At 43.1% G+C, this 23,725-nt stretch overlaps 1 protein-coding gene across 3 annotated transcripts in view; it reads right to left on the bottom strand.

Annotated features, from left to right (window-relative positions):
• Positions 1-23,725, bottom strand: part of ppp1r16b (protein phosphatase 1, regulatory subunit 16B) — a 100,020-nt gene that overhangs the window by 67,080 nt on the left and 9,215 nt on the right. For 2 of the 3 annotated variants that reach the window (XM_037100232.1, XM_037100234.1), the window contains exon 2: positions 329-743. In XM_037100232.1, coding sequence (XP_036956127.1) covers positions 329-593 — 265 coding nt within the window. In that variant the 5' untranslated portion in view covers positions 594-743. Of the gene's footprint in view, positions 1-328; positions 744-1,990; positions 2,176-23,725 lie in introns of those variants that run through there. The other variant, XM_037100233.1, reaches the window with a different exon arrangement.

Raw genomic sequence — 23,725 nt, 5'->3', positions numbered from 1 at the left:
GGGCAGGCCCGACTAATGGTTCTCCTGACCTTGGCATTTTGATATCCAGCTGAAGTAGCGAGGTGAGGCTGGAATTAGAGTAATTATTCAAATGTGGCGTCACTGAGCTTTGTGCCGGGTCTGACTCTGAGCTGATGAAAGAATTCCCGTCACATACTCTTTGTGTGTTGCCCTGTTACCAGAGGGATAAATCTGCTCTGGATATATTGTGTGTGTCCACTGCTCACAAGAGCACTTGTGTAGTTTGTGTCATTATCTTCACTCCCCATGAATCTTCACCTCTACGTTCTAATTTGCACACATCATAAATATCCTTTACTGCTCCTACCTTCATCTGGATCATTCCTGGCCGACGCCTCCAGAAGTGCCACGCTGGCAGCAAACGACACATGCCTCCTGGACTCTGGCTGGAGGTTGTTGGCGTTGCGTCCCTTCTTATCAGCCTTTCGCTTCTTGTTTTGCATCTCCTTCTCGTACACAGCCCATCTTTTCAGCTGCTGAGTGCGCCGCTTCTGGGCCGCCCGCAGCCTCTCCAGGCTGGGCACTTTGTCCAGCTGCTGCAGCTCCTGGATCAGCTCCAGGTGGTTAGCCATGGCACCGGGGAGGGTGGGGGTGGTGGCAGAAATGGATGATGGTGGAAGGGTGAAGTTGGAGGAGAACGTATTCTAGCGAGGGCTGCACCTTCGGCCGTGGCCTCCGCCCATCACCGTCATCATCATCCTTTTTAGCAGCAGTAAAACGTCCTGAGTGAGGAGACAGAGAGAGAGAGAGAGACACTGAGCAACCGTTCAGAAAAATATAAACTTTTACTGGCTGGAACTTTAATAAAAACATCAGTTAGTAAACGCGGGAACAGTTTCATGACGTCTAGTAAATCTTTCAAAGAATGCACAGGGGAAACATTGACATTCACAAGTGAGCATTGGTCTGATGCACCACACAGAGTGCACACAGATGCATATTGGTGGCCTACTTAGGGAGGTTCAAGCGACCATGTCACAAAGAGCTGAATGTGTTGTTTCCACTCTCCCCACTCAGCCTGTGTTGTTTATTTGAAGCCAGAAGATGCAAATTAAATCATATTTCACACTGAGGTGAAAAAAAAACAAAACAAACAATGAAAAGCAATTTGTTATTCTCATAATCGCTCCAATTTCGTCCACTTGCGTGACGTAATTCGCTCCACCAAGATGCGATACCTTTAAGGGTCCAGGAAAATGGACAAGTGTGCCTTTATGAGAATGGAGGCCAATTTCTCCATTTGTACCTAAGTGACGGTGCATGGGCTGCAGTCTCAATTTTCCATTTGCATTGTGAGTGGACCGTTGTAGACCCCGCTACCATCTTCCATCAAGGTTAACCGCTTCCTGAATGCTACAAGCAGACGTCAGTGTGGTGAGAAACTGATAAAGAGGAAAAGACAAAAAAAAAAAAAAACAGTACCAGGGCAGCGAGCTGAAGCGGGGATTTTTCGTGTCACAATTACCTCGATGTAAACCGGCTGGCTGTAAACATGAACAAAAGTCTCTTGACAACTGAAAGCTGCACCATCAGGTAGTCAACAAAAAAAAAACAACTGTGGCGCCTCATCGTCTCCAAGATATCCAAAATGCAGCTTACTGAGTGTTTAGCGATTTTAAGGAAACCTCGACACATAATCATCTAGAGGGTGAAAATGATCTTTTTGCAGGGACTTGCGCATTTATAGAGTTAAATGCAGTATAAATAGACTACAGTCACAGTTGGTAGACAATCTACACAGTTGATTGAGCTGATTCAGACCACTTCCTTTGAACAACACGCTTAACAATGTACGGACGTCTTATTAACGCAGCCAGAAAAAAAAAAAAACCTCCACTGATAAAACTCCAGCCTCTCACAGACACTTAGCATGCAAACACGTAACAAAACAACTGACTCTTTACATGACCACCACAGCTCGAGAAACAAAACACACATGTTTTTATGTATGAAACATGTCGTCACTTACTCGTTCATAAACGCTGATAAATAATTCCTCATGTTTGTCATCCTGTCACTGATGAAACCCTGGAGCTCGGTCCAGCAGCACCAACTGATGAAATGATCCACAGTGCAATCTGCTGCAGCAAGCAATCAGGTCCGTTAAAGACGTTAAACTACATTTCCTTTGCAGCTTTACAACGTCTACCTAACTGCTAAGAACATGGACAGGAAACAAGCAGTACAATCACTTCCTACAGCATCACTTTCAGTCCTGTAGCAGTGAGCGACTGTGTGTCTGTGGGAGAGTGTTTGTGTGTCAGTGAACGGAACTTTATGGCTAACTTTAATATTAATGTTGTTATATCATATATAATCACATGACTATACAATTGTTTGAGCAGTATACTATATTACTTATTTGGTACAAAACGCTGCTGCCTGACTTCTTACTGAACAAAGAGGACTGGTCCCATCACCCCTGTGCTGCCTCCCTCCACTTGATCCCTGTTAAATTTAAAATTGATCTTAAAATTTTATCGCTCACTCCCGATGCCTTATATGGCCTCGCTCCTAAATACTGTTCTGATTTACTGACCCTGATACGTTCCCTCCAGCCCACTGGGATCTGCAGATGGAGCCCTGCTGGCCACAGGTAAGTCAACTCTGGCTGTTCTGACTGATCAGTCCGTGGTGGGTTTTTTATCTCCACCTGTCAGTATTGGAGCGGTGCGCTAGGTACCTCAACAGAGGGGTCCCGCAAAAACAGGACTGCCAAAATGGCTCTTTTGGTACCATGCGATGCTGTAACAAGTGGAAATGTAAAAATAGCTGTAAGAATGCGCGCTGGAAGTGAGGCTTTGGTGACAAAAGCAGATTCTGGCTCTTGCTTTCAGAGCCCCCTCGCTGTGGAGCTCCCTTCCTACTCAGGCAAGCCAAGTCTAAATCTCTTTCTTTAAGTGTTTCTCTTTGTTCAAGCTATTGGTAATGTTTAATTTATGTTTCTATCCACATCCGGTTCATTTGTATTCATTGATCGTTTCCATTTAATTGCTATTTAACTGCCTTATCTGGTTTTATTTTAGTTTATTATCATTATTAGTGTATCATTATTGCATCTATATGTCACAACTCCACTGATACCCTGTACACTGACTATTACTGCACTATGATGTCTCACTCACACACATACTACCATCCCACCTCAGCATACTGCCGCGATCAAGACTGCGAGAGCTCGTGCGAAAGCGCCACGAGCTGGAAACATCTTTAACACAGCAAATTGGTTTACAGCAAATGATTCGTAAAGACTGGGTCAGGATCCAAAGGTCAATCACAAGAGGATTATCAGCAGGGTCTCAAATTATTCTGGAGGAATTTCAAAGTAAAGCTGTCAGCAACATTTTTTTCCCTCCTTTTATGAAGGCGAGCGCTCAGAAGTCTTCAGGCACGGTTCAGATTGTCGGTATTCATGACATGTTGGGTGTGAAAAGAAAATGTGAGGCTGCGGAAGTTAAGAAGCTGTTGGTTTAGTGTTGGTGGTAGAAATGGAAGATATCAGATGATATCAGATACGTGTTTTTCACTTAAAATTCCCTATAACAATATTTAGCATTTTTATCATAAAAGTCAGTTGTCAACATCACTCAATTTTTGGGGTCCTTCCCCTTTATCAACAAGCAAAATGTGCCTACCTGTACAGACATCATACCAAAGGTTTTAAGCACAATAAATATTTTCAAATGCCTTGCATGTTAATATATTCAGAAAGCACTAGCTGCTAGTTATCCTCAGAACAGAGTTTTATTAATAGCTGAGGTCATAAATATTCTGATATTGTGTGTTCTGTCAGTATCACCTGTTCCTGACACACTGCTCCTACTAATAGAGGCACATCCATTCAAGTAATGACATGAAAAAGGCCCTTCAGGTCATATTCATGCACCGCCGGAGCTAAAACAGGAAACACACCACGCTGTGTAATAAGGAGACGACTTGGATGATGACAAAAATAAAGATAAAGGTTATGAACAGCGGCACATACAGCCCCTGCAAACACCCACGATGTCCTACCTTTTATTTAAATCATTTTAAGAAACCGAAACCGTAATTGTTTTTGCTCATATAATACTAACCCTGAGCAAACGTTATTCGGAGTAAATTGTAAAGTTTTTACTGCCTTATCTTAGCAATAGTTTTAAGGTTTGCTCAGCTGAACTGCAGCCAGAGAGTCAACCGCTCTTCTCCGGTTTATTGGAGCTGAGACTTTAGTGAGGGAGCTGATGAAATACGAAAGGCTTCACAGGATCAGACACACACACACACACACACACACACACACACACACACACACACACACAGTGGTGGCACCGCACCACTGAAAGATTGCCACCGAGTTACAGAATAAAAACATTCTCATGGAAAAATGTGTTTTTGATGACTTAAAAGCGTCTAAAAGGATTTTCTAAACAAACAGCTGGTCGCCAATTTAACCAACAGTCTACAATTGTCTCAGTGGCCATGGTTTCTGTGCAATGATACAGTCTTAAGGTGAACGCTGTCTAATCATTGTCCTTTATTCTTGCATACAAGCATACACCTGAGAGTGTTATCACCTGCACGATTAATAACTGCTGCAGAGCACACTCTAAGAAGAGAGCAATTGTAAAAAAAATAAAAGCCAAGTTTGCGAGTAACAGTCCAACGACGTCTCACAAATATCAACAAAATCTTCCACTGGGATGATTCAAGTTTATAACCACGAAGAGCCAACACACAGCAGATCCAGGAGAAAAAAGGCCAACGAGCAAACTAAACCACTAACATCAATAAAACATTTTACATGAAATGCTTTTCTTTTTTACAAGGTAAAAGTTTCCTCTGATGCACCTTGAATGATTCCAGGCACGGCGTACCCCTCCGCCTCTCTCTGCGGGATGTGAGTGCAGCGGCGGGCAAAGTGAATTAACTTCAAGCAGGATGTGTGACAAACAAGCAACGGCCAGTGTTTCTCTCTAGCTGTCTTTGATGGTCAAAGGCATTAGCGCTTGGAATATGAAACCCAGGAGCTGCTGTTGATCAGATCAGGGGAATCAGAGCAGAGGTAATGATGTTACTCATACACACAAACACACACACACAGACAGGTGAAAGAAAGGCCAGAGGCATAAAAAAGAAAAAAAACTACTGACAAAAACAGACACACACAAACTGACATCTTCTGCATTAATCAGCACCCCATCAGCGCGTTATTATGCGTTTCATGTCGAATGAAAAGCACTTTTAAATCGCCTTGTTGCTGAAAGTTGAGATTCAGATAAATTCTCTTCGCCAGCTACATTCTGAGCTGGAAATAATGAGGACATGTCCCCCAACGTCTGCAGTCTCTCGGTTCGATTTTTTTAAAATCTGTCTCCCAGTGTCCTCTGAGTGTCCCGGTGCTGTAATCCCTGAGTAGCATTAGTAGCATTAGTATTAGCAATCATTTAGATCTGTCAATAAATCGATTAAAAAAAAAAGACAGATCTAAGTTTTTGATCATTTTTATTGGTCATGACAAACATTGGATAATTTGAGCTTCTCCAGTGTGTGAACTAAGTTTGTGGCCTCTAAATTTCTATCGCCGTTTCTCATGTAAATCAGGTCCAGACAGCGTCCGGAGTTGTGTTTTCACACATGTAGCACACGACAGCAGATTGTGCGTATGAGATGCGCTCTCACACATTCGAAACCTTCTTGTTTGTGTTGTACCTTGGCAACACTACGCTTGCAGTCGCGTGTGGTTTGCACGCTGCATGACTGATTGGCGCCAGAATCACACTCGCAAGACATAACGTGGAAATGACTGGTTGTTTCTGTGCTGATTTGCAGAAAAAAAAAAAACTGGGCAGAAAGAATGGATCAGGATCTTGGTTCAGCAAGGACCTGAACCATGATCTGAACCACTACTGTAAATAGTGACCGTTTTCGCGCCAATATCAATCCTACACTCAACTAAAGAGTGGAAAAGCAATATACAGGCAGGCAGAGAATACGCGAATACGTGAATCCCCCTGACAATGACCCGCTATCTTCAAACCAACTGTGTAGGAACCTGTGAAGATTAAGTCCAAGCAAACTGATATGAACATTTGCACAAACATCTCCTCTGGGTCAAAAATGTCATGATGTCAGCGCATGTGTGACAGTGGGTATCAATCATATTAATGAATACTAGATTCAGTCCGATACATCTCTTTACGTAGTGAGTTTGGATGCCGTAGATAAGCCAGTCATACTGATAATCTTGTACCTCCAGGCCCCCCTTTTGGTTGCTGAGCTTTCTTTGCCTTTCCTTCTTATTCCAGCTTTCTGATCGACTACTTGATTGTTGCCCACTGATGGAAAACAAAAATCACGTGGGGAGGGGCCGGGGGCGGCCCGGGGGGGGACTCTGCCAAACTTGCATGATATTTTTCCAAGAATACCACATATATTTAGACTGACAAATATTTTCCTACCCTCCCACGAGTTTGGAACGACCCAAAACCACACAAGTGAAAAAGGGGATGGCGAGCTGCTGGGCAACATCGCTCTCTTGATAGGAAACCCATGCAGCAGTTTCGCTGCTCATCACACGCTGCCAACTTAAGCTTTTATCTGGCTTTATTCTGCGGGCAGCGACGTGGGGCGGCATACTCACAAACAAGTTTCCATTTCTCTCTTCGACTGAAGTCTCCCCGACAGTTGAGACGAAAATTTCAGAGAGCAGCCTTGATGCTGATGCGCAGTCTTGTTTCTCTAACTCTGACAACAGGTGAACATGAACACGACATTAGCAGAGCCTTTGGTGCTGAAGATAGAAGGGAATAAATCATTCGCGGCCCCGGGGGGAGACCGTCTTGCGTATTTTCGGCAGTGCATTAAAAACAGAAAAATGAAAGCACTCACTACGCTACTGTGTACTTGATGTGATGTCCTAGTGGGAGGCGAGGACGAACTGCTGGAAGATATGTAAAAACGAAGGCGAGCTGCGGGGCGACTGTAAGCCCTCTGGTGATATCACCGCCGGTCCCCAGGGCCAAGGCAGCAAATCACAGATTGACCTCAATCAGCTCCCGCTCTGCAGACATATGAACGTTGCACTGCACACACCCTTTGTTTCACATTTCTCCAGAAAAAGCACAGCCTAAATTTTTTAACGATTATTTGAGAAAGCAGGTCAGACAATGCACACCAAGCAGCTGCTGCGGGCAGTCAACAGTAATAATGCCCAGAGTAAACCACCAACACAGAGTTACAATTATAGACAATTCTTCCTCCGGGTCTGTCGGTTTTCATTCACGTCGCTGTTTTCACAAATTGCCAGCTGCCTACGTACCGTCAAACGTCCGCTTTGTTTGTTGTGGTAACAAGATTGCTAAAGTGCCACTCACAATCTTGAATACAGTCTAAGTGGTCTGGAAATGCTCATTTTCTTCATTTGCTTTCAGAGACGATGGACCCAGCAACTTCCTGAGGCAGACTTTCCACTGTGACCGGCTCTTTTGTAACAATATTATCGGCTGCTGACCTGTCGGCCCAACATGCATATAAAAAGGTGTTATGAGAGGCAGAAATTTTACTGATACAATAGGCCAACAGGTGACTACGTCTGAGCCATTGACGGTGTCTCACTGAGTGGAGAAGCTGCAGAAAACACAGTAATTTGGACGTTTTGCCTGTCATGGCCGCCTGACAGTGCATTACAAAAGGCACTGCGTGGAGTGTGTCTGCTGCAGACAACACAGTGCCTGACACCACAGTGAAGAGTGGAGCTTACATATCTGAGGTGGTGTAGTCTGAGTGATGTAAAAGTCAAAGTTTGGTTAGATTGAGGCACCATCACTACTTACTCTGTTTGTAAAAACAGGACTTGGAGCACCCTAATGAATTTACAGCCTTCAATCGTGCAAACAAACTAATGTTTCAACACTGCCGAGTCTTCATTAGAGCAGACAAAGACATGAGGCAAACAGCAGCTGACCTTGATCAGGTGTGCAGTCGCGATTAGACTTTAGACTTTGATTTGAAGAAGGTTTCAAATCTATCGGACAGTGAATCCCAGGGTCGGCATGACCGTAGTTCCATTGCAAAGTTGGAAGTTGGCGCCCCAGTGCGTCGGCTCAGAAAAGCAGCAACACTCGCTTTAAACGGGCGTTTGACTGGAAAGTCTGCCAACTTCACAAGCAACTGCAGCAGCTGATTTAACAATCAAAGGCTCCTTGTTGGCCACTCGTGAACACCATGAGATTTCACCAGGTCAATTTTTCATCTCTACATCAACTGTAAACTGGATTTTGGTATTCAAACATGTCCATAATGATGACAGCCAAAGTAAACCACAACTTAAACTATAGATGTGTCAACCAGTTTTCACTTGACACGATCACAAAAGAGTGTGTGTGTGTGTGTTTCCAGCAGTGCTGTCGTCGGCTTTAATTCACTGATATCGCCACAAACCAGCAGGATTGAGGGCATTCCGGCCCTTTCATCATCATTATGAGGGTGATGTGACACAGACGTCATCATGCTATAGGCGTACAGTGCAGATAACGGCAGCACAGTACAGAACATACTGTGCTTCACCACATGCAGGATTTCATCTGAGCCTCTCATCATTATTATTAACCATCACTGCTAGAATATGCTCCCCTCTCCCTCTTGTGCTTTTTCCTGCATTATTGTCGTGTATGTCCCGCCAGTCAACCAACTCATCTCACTTTAACAGACGCTTTCACCCACATCCCACGATCCGTATCAGCAACTACGCTTTGTACAGATGTCACGTAGATGAATTTGATTACAGCTGATGTGCTCACATGTTCACAGCTGCTGTGTACAGCTGTGTGCTGCAGCGATATCTGACAACTAGTGTCACAGGCCGCACCACTGATGGATTTGTAAAACTTCTTTTGCCTCTTGCTGCCTGTTTTAGAATATCTGGTCATGTATTTAACCTCAGTTGTCACCAAAATAAACAAGTGCAGGTTTAAAACAGGGCAATGACTCCTTTCCTGTGGCCAGTGAGCAGGTTTATCTTTCTGTTTTTCTTTTTCTTCATGAAAAAACTGTAGAAAGCAGATAAACCTGAACAGACTACATCCAGAAGAAGTTAAAACTTAATCTAAAAAGTCTTAAAAACATTCTGAATTTCAGACGTCATTTTCTTTTCGGGGGGCTGATGATGGGAGTAGCTAAGGACTGAGACATCTCACTTCTTTCTCATCTCTTGTTGAGAGGTGCACTTGCACAGAAGCAATCAGGCAGCGGTAAAGGATCCGACACAGACAAGGAAGCCACTGACTTCTTCTTTAATGTCTTCTACTGTCTCCCTTTCAAACTCAGACTGAACGATGTTCGAGTGCTGCTTGAACAGAGATGGATGGAGAGGTATTAACAAGCCAGGAGCCTTAACTTCAGCACAAAGCATTTCGCCTGACAAGGGGCGAAAATGAGTGTGTTCACCCGGGTGTTGTGTTTCCATCACAGCTAATTGGAGGTGGAGAAGACAAACACTGGTGACTACTACAGAGTCATATGAAAGGGCACGATTGCAGCCTACTCTCTCTCATTAAAGACACAAACCCAGATGTTAGTGGTTTGTATTGTCCAGTGTTAACGGAGAATAAATTCACATTATACGTCTGGCTGCAGCCTTTACCTTAATCCAGCATCGTGCCAATTAGAGCTGCACAAATAATCGGACTAATGTGCGACAAAACATCATTATAATGTCTTACTGTAGCGCTGCGGAGATGTCGTGGCCTGCAAGCTATTTTCTCCAGATGTAACAAAAAACGTGTTGCTTCAGACCCCAACAAACATCACACCCTAAAGATTTTCATAGATATTTTTTTTTTTTCAGTCTGTCAAAGAAATCACAACATGATTTATTTAGCTGTGCAGCTCATTTAAGAAATTGGTCATAATGTGCATTTTTTTTTTTTTTCACAGGTCATTTGTAATTCTTGCACAGAGTGATGGAAGTAGATGGCGCAGCCGCGGCGAGCTGTCAGATGAAGAGCTGCAGGTGAGGGGCTGCACGCCTCCACCTCCTCATCAGTGCAACCGACTCCTTTCACTGTGCCCCGCTGCTGTGTGGAAAACTACTCACACAGAGCGAAGCATGAAATCAGATCGTAGCTCTATTGATTCTGACCAGAGGAGACATGGTTGTTGTGGTAGCAAACCGCACTTGCTGTTTCCACCGTGGAACCACAAGTGACTTTGAGCCTAATGCCTGAGCTGCCCGGACACTCGGTGCATAGACACATGAAAGAAAACAGATCAGGGGTAAGAAATCAGTGGCACTGATATAAGACATTTAAAACTTCAGCCCTGCTGGATTTTATCTGTAATCAAAAGGCAGCACTTTGTCTCATTTTGAGGAAACCTCCTCACTATGCAAATACACTCGGTGCAGTCACTGTGGGTTCACGAGAAGTTGAACAAGTCAACAGTGAGTTAATTCCCAATGCAAGCTAAGCAGCCTTATCTACTCTGTTCTTGAAAGTTAAATCTGCATTTGAATCTGTTTGAATTTTCGAGCAGAAGGTCGGTCAATCGCGTATAATGTTTTTGTCTGTGTGCCAACAGAATCGGTGTCCTAACGCCGCCTCTTTTAGAGAGAGAATACATTAAAACTAATGGACTTCGAGCTCGGGGTGAGGCCTGGTGGTCGAGCACCGGGAAGCTTTCAAATGCTCCCTTCTATCACCCCTTCCTCCTCTCATCACCTCATCAAAACAATATGAAGGAGGACGCTCAATATTACTCATCTCTTCCTTTTCCTCATGTATTTTGGGGGAGAATGCAATTTTTCCGTGCAGCCTGAATGGCTGACTACAAAGACTGTGTCAACGTTGGAGAACAATCCGAGGCTGACAAAAGATTTCCAGTTAAGTTTTACATTCTGTTCTGCTAAATACGGGAGACTTTCCCTTCAGCAGCCGACGAAAGATTACCTCAAATGAACAAATCTTTTTAAAGACCTCCCATTCACTCACTTTAATCCCATTTAAGATGTCTAATGTCTTTGTAAATGTCCCCGTAGCCCATTACAGATATGATTTTCAGAACAATAACGGTAATTCTCCCTGAACAGATCGTCTTGACGGCCGAACATTTCACCTGTTAAATTTCCGACTGTGACAAGGAGAAAGACAAAAAGGTGCAAAGTTTCACAGCTGCCGCCTTGACGATGATGGACAACCGGAGTTTCCAAAATGAGAAAAGATTCATCCCACTGAGGCTGTGAATTAGCAACAACAGAAATGGAATAGGAGAGGTAGATCATATGTGTTGTCTTTTCCTGGCTTTTGAGGCCGTGTTACAGTCAAGTGATGTGATCTTCTGAACCTACCAGGCTGGTCTACTTGTGTTATTGTTCGGTTGCATTGATGTTACATATGCACACCACTCACACCGCGAATGTGCAGCAGAATATGAGGGACTTTACAATGCTCTTTTTTCGTCTTACTCTATCATTTTCCCTGTCATTTAGTCTGCAATTTGATTCGCAAACAAAACATGAACAGGAACTCTCAAAACCAATCTCCCCGCTCAAGTCATTTCCTGTGTACTGGAAGCATAATTTCAAGCCGCTGTAAGCGCCGTTGTCACTTTAGCTAACCCTGCTCTCACCGCGGGGTCTGCCATTTCCATTGATTACAGTGCGAAGCCGAGTGTCGCAGCAGGTGCCATGCAAACAGTCTGCAACAACACGTGTTCAGTGAAGCAAGCCTGTAATACTCATATATTTCCAGTTAGTAATCATATCCACATTACTGATGATTATTTATCAATAATACCCAATGGTACCCTAAAATAGTCCTGCAATATCAATATCATGCTTTTGAGGACACTAAACATATAGCTTGTAAAGCAATATAGCCTGACAAGAAAAAGGGCCGAACCACAAAAGGGATGAGTTGTGTTTGTGTTGTTGTACTTTCAGTCTCCCCCTCACAGCACATCATCTGTCGTTACGAAGAGATGAGCTAATGCCGTTATCAGCCTCCGCCGGGCGCATGCAGATGCAAAGACAAGGATGTGCTCAGGCAGAGATAAAGACGCAAAACTGTGGAGGCAAAAAGAACAGAGCTGAAGGCATCAGATGAATAACAGAAAATCAAATTGGCCCAGAAAACTCTGCAGTGACATTACATTTTTTTGGACCTGCCATGACAACTTCGCTAACTTCAAAAAGATTACAGCCCTTGAATATTGTCCTTTAATCGGAGGAGGGTTGTGGTTTCTGACTTTACAAACGATCACTGATATTCTTGTTGCGTTGCATCAGGTCACATTTATTTTAATCCAGGCGTGAATCAGTGGTCAACGTTACTTTATCTAGAAAAAAAACAATGACAAACAAAGCTTGTGTTCAAAAGAACTACGCTGCTGCTCGGTCTGGTCATATCCACCTGACCCGCAGTCACTGCTATATATACTGTATATTCCTGCCCTGCAATGGCAGCAGAAAGGGACCTCAGGTAAATGGAGAAATATAATCCTACACGCATCAGAAAATTGAACAATAATATTTCTATAAAAGCAAAAGTGCCTCCAACAGGACTGCTGGTCAGATAAACAGGCAACTTAAAGGCTTCACCATGGACGAGTCATCTCAAGTCATCAATTTGAAAAGACAATGAGCTGAAAAACAGTTGACTGAAGGATATGTTGACATGAGTGCAATTTTAATAATCAATTCAAGTTATTAATCAACCACAAAGATATTTTAAAAAAAAACATTAAAATGACGTTAAGTTGAAGCCCTGAAGGGGAAATCCTCGATGGGTCCCTGCACTCAACGGCTCGAATCAATTATTATTTTCATTTTTGAATAGTATTCCAATTATTTTCTTGGTCAGTCAATTAAAAATGTTGTGTTGTCAGCAAAAAATGAAACATATTAAAAAACAACAAACAAACAAGGACGACAAATGTGATAAACCACAGAGAAAACTCAGCTCATGACGATAAAACGGAGACAAGCGGCAGAATCGATGGACTAACCGACTCTTTGCTTAACCAGTTACTCTACTGCAAACACATCCAGCCAAGTAATACACAACTGTCAGCATACACTACCACACACACACACAATCTCTGCTCTTTGCATCACCAATGATAACAGTAACAGCGAGTGACATTTAGCAGTGAGGAGGTGTGTGCTGTGTCAGGACGCTCTGTGTGGAGAGACACAGTGGCGACACTGTTGCACACAATAGCCCAGTGTCTGAGACAGAGTGTGTGTGTGTGTGTGTGTGTGCGTGCGTGTGTGTGTGTGCATCTGCATTTCTATCTACGTGTGTGTGTATTCATGCGAGTTGTACAAACCCCTCTATGTCAGGAGAAAGTGTGTGTGTGCACTGTGTGCAATGGACTCAGCACAGACGAGGGACAGACAATGTGTCCCTCCACTCTGCCTCCTCCCATCATCATCCTCACGCCCCCTTCCCGCCCCACTCCGATCCAAACCCGTCGTGGCCCCCTTGGTCCGAGAGACCCCGTGTTCCAGGCCAGCGCTCAATGTCCCCAGGTCCCGCTAATTCATTTAATCACCTACTAATACCAAAGGCGAGCCAAGCTGATTAAAAAAGCCCACCGAAACCTTCCGGCCACAGAGTTTAGGAGGTACATCCTGTCATACAAGCGACACACACCGTCGTTCAATGTGCAGACACAAGCACGACTTCACATCCTGTGGAAACCTCGTTTCACTCCAAGGTCCTTAATTATTGGACTGACTTGGTTTCGGGGTCGTGACGCACAGACGACCATTACACTGTTAATTACAATAAAAATGGGAAATCTATTAGCGGGTTTTCTCGAGGCCCCAGTGTGTAACGAAAAGATTGAGTGTTCCACGACTTCTTTTCTCCAATCTCTGTCAACTTTTCATACCACTTCTGGAGAGTATAACGGGATTATTTTGTAAGACATTTGCAATGAAAGGAGCTCGATCCAATTTCATATTTAAAATGACCAATATAGCCCCTTGGATTGAAATGAAATGACTTCTTCCCATTTCAGGATTTAACTGAACCATGAAGGCTTTTTGCACAGCGAAGGTCTTTGCTTATTACATTTGAGCCTTACCAAAGTGATCAAGGGCTCAGGGACAAAAAAGAAAAAATGAACCTGTAAAGTCAGCTTCAGCAGTAAGTGTCAGCACACTGCGTCTGTCACTGGCGCCGGTGAAGACGACTGCTTCAACAGACACATTGCACTGGAGGACAAATCAATGCAGAGCCCACTCTTTGCATACCAGAGAAGACTCGACAATGTGTGGCATTTATCACATGCTAATAGGTGCTTAATGCTAATCATTTTCCAAGCCAGTGACTCGAAGCGTTAACCAGACCGACATTATTATTGCCAGTGTGCTGCCATTCAAGCTTCGGATCTGAAACGACAAAGGCCGTGTTTTGTGTAAAAGATAATTCTGATTTATTACAACTCGGCTCTTATCTAAACACGGCGTCATTGTTTGGATTCCAACGATGCTGGAAACAGGGCTGTTAATGATCAGACAGGTTGTAAACAAGCAGAGGACTGATTGTCTAAAGCCAGCCAGGTAGAAGACAAACACGACATGCTGCTACTGAGAATCCTGAAGTTGGTGATACGATGCACGGTGGATATCGATAGAAATGATGGATAGAGGCAACGTAAGTTAAGTAGCAGGTTGGAGGAAACCAAAACCAACAATCTTCCAACATCCTCAAAGATTGACGCCAAAGCATAAGTGAGGGTAATGAACGGAATACGTACAATGAATGTAGAAAAAGGTCAGTCAAGGACCTTTGAACCTGAGCAGTCTGTGAAACCGAAGCTGTGGTCTGAGCGATGACGGCGCTCCTGAAGAGGCTCCTTCAACTCCTCACAGTCATGATCAATTGTTAAAAATGCTCTGTGTAACAATTCACAAGTATTAATCACTTTTTTTATTGGTAATAAATGAGCGGATTGTAACGCTTCGTGAAAAATGAGACCTTCTCCGTCGACCTGGGTTGCCTACACAGGTCTCTGAACGATGTTTAATGCTGCTCGCCTGTGGATTTCTGTGTTATCCCCTTTCAACCGAGGCGGCCCAGGTGTTGGTTTGGAGCCAGGGCCATCTCTGGAACCAGTTCTTTGTGTTAGGCCAGCCAAAGAATTGGATCTAGGTCATGAGAACTTGTTCCAGAGAAGCACCGACACATCGCTGGTCTAAAACAAACTGCTTACGTCAGGGGAACAGTTGAACCGCAGAGAAAATAATTGCAACGCTGTGCACCCTCATGTATTTAAAAGTGTAAATATAATTTAGTTTGTTTTATACATTACTTTGTTTTTTAAAAAAAAAACTGGAAGATGATGGGTGTGTTGATGAAGGCACAGACATGCAAAGGTTGATAACTGCTGATCTAATCTACTTGTAGTTAAAACTGAAAGTGAGCACACTTGCACAAGATGTCTGACGCCCTTCTCACCCATCACACTTCCATTATCATAAGTCGGGGAGGCAGAGGCTCACAATTTTCTTTAACTTTTCCAAAAACAAAGATCCCACTAAGGGTAGGAAACTAGGCCTCCAGTGACAAGTATTTTTTTCAAGAGTACGTCCGAGTGCAGTATCATATCAAAAACTCCCAAGAAAGATTGTTCACTGCCCAATTTCTAGAAGATCACCACTTCTCACCTTCAGCTGTGACCGGAACAGCTAAAAACACTTTGGTCATGACTCCAAAAATTGCTCACGGTGCAACTGCAAAGTTGTTCCTGTTGTTGTGTTCTTGTTTTTCAGCTGAGGGTTTGTTTAAAACTTGAATGCTCATCTCACAGACCCCACACTTTGGGAGTTAAATGTTATTATCACAGATAGGGATGTCAGACATAATAACGCTGAACTATCTGTTAATGATCAGACAATAGCAGCAACTACTAAACTTCTCACTGCAGAGTCCAAATTACTGAACTTCAGCTTCACCCAAAAGACCTCATTATCATACTCCAACAATTATTTTGGGCCCCGAGCCAGTGTTGAAGAAACACTGCGCAAAAGGCTAATGACACAGCACATGGCCATTAAAACAGGAAGCAGTCGGTTCTGACTGCTGCACTGAGATCTGACATCTGACCTTTCTGACAACCGCCGCCATTAGCCGAAACACGACCCCCCTGGCCGCGTCAGACTGAAGCCACTGAAGTCAAGCCGACAGGACGCAGGTCTGGGTTTGGAGACACATTACACCTTATCAAGGAGCAGTAGTCATTGACACCCACTGTGCGCAGAGTCGAAGTACGGTTGCGGTATTATAATTTTGAGTGTTCTCTAATGTCCTTTACATAATGCTTTGGTGCGATATATATGCACATTTCTATGCTAATTATGTATCCTATACCTTCATGTGTTCTTCAGGCATTATGTTGGTTTGCTGTATACAATCTTCTAGATGGGTTTCATTCATTTCTTCCTCATGACTTCATGTTTAAAGCCACATTTTTCTGTACACATTTAGTTGGTACAAGATGACCCTTTGTTTTTTTCCCTCTTTGAGTATATTTTTTCTATTTGATGTTCCTCCGCTCAGTTCGTCTCCAACGGTACAAACCTATTTGTCCGTGTTTTATGTTGCTTTATCCTAAGGACGTCTGTCACGGCTCCCGCAGCAGCAGTTTTCCCTTTTTTTATTTTTTCAAACAAAAAGAGCAAAAAGAAAAGCTTCTCCTTCCGAGGCGGAGGAGAGCAGAGGAGTGGAAAGAAAAAAGCAGAGTAGCAGCTGCTGCAGTATGTAAACAGATAAACAGAAAACAGAACAGGCTTCAGCGAGCCGGAGAGCTCCTCCACAGACGTGCGCGCACACACTCACACTGACACACACACACACACGTGAGCGCGCACACACACACACACACACCATCAAAGACTCAAAACTTTAAAGAAGATGCATGTTTTGAGTCAAATGAGGCAACAGGTGGCCTCTTGGCAATCCTCGACTTCACTGAGCCAAAAGCTGGAAAACCCTGAATGGTTCATATTTTTCTTTGGCGCCTCTTTTCTCTGAATATCTGCAGCACTGAACATTCAACTACACATTTTATATTTTCAGCACACCTGTGTATCATCTGACATTTTTCCTTACGAGTAGTGATGCAATACCAATACGGCTTTGTCACACCATGATAAATATGAAGCCACAGTCGGCAGCAGGTCAGCTTAGTTTGGCACAGAGACTGTATTATAAGTCGGGACGATCGGGGCTGCAGGGCTGGTGGTTTCTAAGGAGCGAGCTTTACGTTTCACTGTACGTACTTTATTAATCATATTGTTTATGTATTGTAAGTATGACAGCGCTTCCTCGAGTCCTGTTTTTTAGATGTCACCGTGTTTCAACCTTGTATATCTTGTTTTAAAGTATTTCTGTCTTTAAATGGTGACAGTTTGAGCTTCATGGTTCATTCTTGACCCTGGAAAACAGCAGCTGACTAAACAATCTTAGCTCAAGCAGCTCACAGTCTAACTGACTGCATCACATTGTCTTCGAGACCTGAAAAAGATTCAAATAAAATTCAATCTGATGAGTCTAAAACTGGCTAATGATGGATAAACTTAAGAACCTTTGGCTCACGGAACAAGTAAAGAAGACTACAGATGTGAAATTTAAAGCAACCTGTGGTACTTTCCTCAAATGTTCTATACTTAGTTGCCTTAAGGTTTGACACCCAACCCTAAATATTGGAATAATTAAGTCTAACTGGTAGAACAAGTAAGCTAAGATATTGGACTGACATCACCAATCCATGTACTGATCCAGATCAAATCACAAATATGTAGTTATGCAATCTTAATAAGCCAATAAATAGAATGTTTTAGTGCGAATTAATTAATGATTCATAAACTTCACAGCAAAAAAAAAAAAAAAAAAAAAAAGCCATCCAGTAGTCCTTTTATTTCCCTCCAGAATTAGACATACGGGGGAGCCACAACGTCACATGAGATGAGTCTGCAGCTGCGTGACAGTTGAATAACTCAACATGTCCTCAGGTTAGAGATATTTCAGTCTCAAACACATAAAAACAAGAAAAGGTTCTTGTAACGTATGTAAAGCCGAATGTTGCTGAGGGGTGGAAGCTAAATCTTTATCAGCAGCTATCCAAATTCAGGTATAAGAAGCTGCATTTCTATTTATAAAGACGATGCTGTAGAAGAAAATATAATGTGGATGAACTTGTTGCATCTTCTGCTAACAATGTCTGTGTTTACTTTCTGTGGGAGTAGATTTGTGTCCCATGAGATGACGTGTCTCATGTTTACAGAGCAGGTTGATGTCGCAGCAGTGCACCACGTCTCTATCTCCATCTATCCAGTCAATAATCCAGCTCGTTTTCTATCTCTCTTTCTTTCGTTGTTAGCCTATCACGCCTTCACTCCTCTATCCCTCTCTCCCTCGGCGTCCTCTAAGAGGACGTTTTTATTCTGTCTGGATTACTTGTCCTAGTTGGCGCTGGGCGTGCTGGTGGGGAGCGAATTTATTTCCTCCAGTGGAGCCTTGATTTAAAGCACTCAGGTCAACCTGATTCTGGGTCATTGTCTCCCCTGTCGTAATGAACCAGGGCAGTGGTAGACAGCAAGCTGCATATCGACAAAGGCGAGGTGTGGGCGTGCTGCGGGATGCCACCGCTGGCCGGCTGCATTCAGACCCAAGTCCTCCACAGTGATGAAGCAATACGCTAAACTCAACTCATGAGCGCCCAAGTTACATTAGCTTACGTCCACATAAGCTGTTTACACTCGATGCGTGGAAATACTAAGCCAGCAAAATCTTGCAGTAACTATATTTCTCTGCCAGGCTGATCCTGCAGGACCTACTGACCAACATGGAAGTGAGCAACATATTAATCAGTGTTACACAACACTGTTGGCCCCGCAGCCATGTAAAGTCCACATTATTATTCCTGTTAACCTAATTCATTGGGTGTGCTTCGTCCTGCCTGACACAGCCAGGTCAGCACTGCACCAAGGGCCGGCAGCAGCCCGACCACTGTGCTGTCGTCAAGCTACTGTTTTTTTTTGTTTTTTTTTTACAAAACCAGAAGTCACCTCAAATCATCCAAAAGGAAAGCTGCAGAACACAAGGGAAGGACTTATGTCACGGCAGCCGAGGTGACCCGCATTGAAATTTGATGAGGTGGGAGTGAGACTGAACACACAGAGGTTACTGGCTACAGGTTAATTGGCCTGATGATGTAGAATGCATGCGGTGCTTAAACATACAGGACCGGCCAGCAAGAATCCCAGCACGTCACTTTGGCAATATTTAGAGTTCAAAGTAGGAGAAAATGGTACGGCTGCATGCTGTCTTTGCTGAAAGCTGTAGGTGTTAACTAAACAGTTTGCTGCATGTGAAGTTTCTACCTTTCTCCCGTTTCTCCATCTTAATGATCTGAGCGGGCGTAGGAGGCGCCACAGACAAATACATCTAAATATACTTCATCCTAACAACTGAGAAAGCCTGGAACTCAAGTCCAACCACGACTCTAAATGCTTGACAGCCGTGTTTGAGGACACACGCAGGTGTCGCGAGTCATTACTTGGGCGCACACCCAACACTGCACCTGCACTTGCACAAATACACCAGCGGAAATGATCTGACACCTTCACTTTAGGGACATCGTGGTCACATGTCAGCTGAATCATGAGGCAACAAAACTGTGTTCTGGTGGGATAAAAGCAAAATACGAGTTAAAGGAGTGATTTAGAATCCAACAAAAACACATCTCTAAAATTTACATGTAAGGACAACGCGTACTAAAAGGCGACCTGCTGTGTCTGAAATATCAGACACGCTGAGAGAGGCCATCTATCTGCCACATCTATCTGCCATGTCTGTGGCGTGGCGTGAATGGAAATGAAGCAGTGCAATATAGAGGAGGAAAACAACAACAAAAACACTTTATATGCTCAGTAGGTTCTCTCGCTCATAGTGCATTCAGATGATGTTATTTTTACCCAATTTTTCAGATCAAAAGAATTCATTTTTGTCTCACAATGGCCCATCTGCCCCGAAATGGAAATGATGTGAGGAAGGACAGATGCAACATAAATGGCAGGTAAACTGGAGACACACGTCCAAATGCCACACATGAAAAACAAAACTTGTCAAATAACACAGCAACGAAGGCCAGCAGCACGTCATCTGAAAGTGAAAAAAAAAAAAAAAGACAGCAGAAGCCCAACACGGCAGTTTTTAGTTTTGATGGTCTGTGTTGTCAGTGTTAACAGGTAAATAATCCTAATAATAAGCCCTAATATTGCAAAATGTTCATAGGAATCATATAAGTTTTAATAACTGCATCATAAATAAAGTATCTTTATATTATAAAAGATTTATGAGGAACTTAACATGTAAAAATTAATTCTAATAAGTGCATAATAAAGGACTTTTTACCATTAATGAGACATTAGTTTAGATCTGGTAGCCGCAAAAAGTATAGGGATTATTTAAAAGTGCATAGTTAACTGTAAATAAACCATTATAAGAAGCTCATAAGGCTTTAACTAATTATCATTCATAATCACATATAATCTGTTTGCAAGTTTCTTGTGTCAAGTGCTGATAAAGGCCTTATAATCTACAAATATACATGTTCATGATGCTCTTACATTCTTACGAACACATGATAATGCTTATATGCATCAAGGCTGGTTTTACATATTAACTAACACTTATTTCAAGCACCTTGATAACATTCTCTCTTTATCCAATTTGTATATTCAAGAGTACAGTACACTTGTTCAGTGTAGATCTGAACTGAATAGTAGTTTTCCCCACGCTATTTTATTACTTTTTTTTTTTTTTAGACACAAAACTATGTCAATTGAAAGGATTTTTTTGATCCCTGACCACAGAGCCGGCAGCGGGTCAGAGCGAGGCTGACAGATTACCCAGCAGACAGTGTGTAAACTGAAGGATTTAGAGCCCTCTTAGTGTACACCTATTAAGCTTCTCGTTTATCTTTGCTTGGGCAGACTGAGGTTTCACGTATGGAAAGCCTGATCTGCTGCAGAGGCCTTTAATGTAAATTCAAAATGTATATTCAGTGGTGCCTGTATTTTAATCACATCACGTACCAACAAGGAGATGTACTTCACTCCGGGCATGGGGTCAGGATCAGTTCAGTGAACTCAGTGGATCCAATCTTATTACAAAGGGGAAAACCAGGAGTGATTAAGATGTACTTTGGCAAACTGAAGATGACCGAAGAGATAATCAGCATCCCTGTTACCATTTGGTGAGACAATCCTGTCAAGGGTTGTGACGTGTTGGTTGGTTCCCATTCGCGCCCTTTATTTTCATGCTTGATTCATGTGGAAACAGGAGCTGCATTATTTTTTTGATACAAGACGTGGTGACACTTTCAAAGCTGAAGACCTAATGTGTCTGCTGGCAGTCATTTCACACAGCTCTGGTGAGGGCAAAGCAGCGACACTGCCAAGCAAAAAGTTAGTTACCTTGCATAATGGTTTGATGCAACGCAGGCGAGCCAATGAAAGGAGATCAAAGAGGTATCCTGATGAGTTTTCTCGTAAACAAGCAGAAGCTTTGGCACGTTATTCAGTGTTTATCTCACTTGCAAAAGCGTGTGCCTCGTATACAAAAGGCTGAGTCCTTAACAGCGGCATGGACTCAGTTCCAACCTGTTTCCCTTTTGCTACTTGTCGTCGTCGCCTCTCTCTCTCTCTCTCCACCAGTCCTGTCATAATCTCACACTGTCCTGTCGATTAGTAAAGGCAGAATAAGCCCCAAAAACTATATTTGAATACAAACTTTAGGGCCCTTTTCTACACACAAAAAGTGTCTTTCCTACTTTTCACATTTTTGTTTTGAACTGAAAGAGTGACTTTGAAGACTTCACAATGCATTCTGGGAAACTGTGATGAGCATTTCACACAATTTTGACATTTTACAGATTTAATGTTTAGCTAAATGATCAGCAGTTTTTTCTTGAAGATGTGTTTGGTCCAGTAAAAAGTGAAAAATATCCATAACAACTTCTCATAACCCCAGGTGACATTCTCAGATGTCTTCTTTTGTCTAACCGACAGTCCAAAATCGGAACAGATGTTCAGTTTTACTCTCATAGAAGACAAAAATATTGACATGTTAGAGGCTGGAACCAGAGAATTAAAAAACTTATTATTATTACAGCTCAAAACACATTTCCTTCCACAACAAACATCCTCGTATCACGCATTGTTTACATTCATGTAGTTTCCTCCTTCATTTCCTCTGCAGGCACATTTCTGCACGTCTTCGATCACTGTAACAGCACGAAAACCAGCGGCAGGAATATGAATTATGCTTCCTAGAGCTAGCAGAGGTCACAACCCCACAGGGTACCTTTAATATCTTACATTACCTTGTCTCACGGGCCACATGCCATCCCCTGCATAATCTTTTTAACACAAAAGCATTATGTGGCCAGAGACTTTTTTCCATATGCAGCAGAAGATCTGTGTGTGAACTACTGAACAATATTGAACTCCTACTTTCCCCCTGATAACTTAAGCAGAACTGATGCGGGTTCCCTGCGTGTAAGAAGCTTACGTCTTCTCATCTACACTCAGTCATCTGTATTCCTGTCTTACAGTCCATTAGCCTAACTCCGAGGGAACATAACTCACCCCTTCTCACCAACAGGCACTGTGCAGTAAAGATTCATATCCTGCCATGTCCAAAAAAAAAAAAAAAAAATAGTCTGATTATTCTTCTGTCCCCTGTAGCCTCCATTTGCTAGTCATCTCTGCAAGTGTGTGACTGTTCCTTTCATTCCTTGAGATGCTTTCTTCTCAAAAAAAAAAACAAAAAAAAACGAAGAGCTTTTATTCCACCTGCCCACCATGAGCCTATTGCTTCCCATTACATCAGCAGAGCAGCGTGCAGGTCTGAGATGGCAGCGAAGCGACTACGTTTTACGGCTTTAAGAAGGAAAGAGACCCACAGCCCCCAGTTGAGCTGGATATATACACCACACTGATCCCTTCACTGTAGGGCAATTTGGAATTGGATAAATGTCTGTGCTGGTTGTTTTCTGCCATCTTTCTGGTGTACATGGCTCTTTACAGAGGGCCTCAACCTCTGTGCAGCAAGAAATCTGGCCAACAATCTCAATCTCTACACAACAGCAGCAGCCTGTGTTTAGGGGCCTGCTGTCCTGTCCCGCTTCTGGGTGGGGTTATTCGTCCATCTGCTCCACGCTGACATGAGCGATTCATGTTTATTTTAGACCGATCTGTCTGTTTATTTAGAAAAGGGTTTGACCACAGCACGCCCTGGCCTCCAGGTTCTAACTAACCCCCCCCCCCACTGCAGTCATCCGGTCCACTTTATCTCCAGGCCAATTTGGGACTAACCTCTATTTTTATGGCTTTCACTCTCTTCTCAATTGTTCCTCCCACTCTTTTTTTCCATCTCTCGCGTCTCCCTCGCTCTCGCTGTCTACAGCACCGTCCCACTGTTGAGTCATTTCACTGCCTAATGATGGTTTGAGTCCCGGGCTAAGACCCAGCCAGAGTAAACAAGGCTTAGACTCAGCCAGCCTGCAGTAAGTGTCACTTCTAATCCACTACTAAACCAAGATGGGTACGCAGTGAGCTTGAACTGTCCCAGTAACGGCAGGCGGGGGGGGGTAGAGTAAGAGTCATACATGCTGATTCCTCATTTTTCTATACTACAAAACAAAGAACTGT

Source organism: Acanthopagrus latus, chromosome 6 (genome assembly GCF_904848185.1).
Source record: "Acanthopagrus latus isolate v.2019 chromosome 6, fAcaLat1.1, whole genome shotgun sequence".
NCBI lineage: Eukaryota > Metazoa > Chordata > Actinopteri > Spariformes > Sparidae > Acanthopagrus > Acanthopagrus latus.
This window is presented reverse-complemented; position numbering and strand designations above follow the sequence as displayed.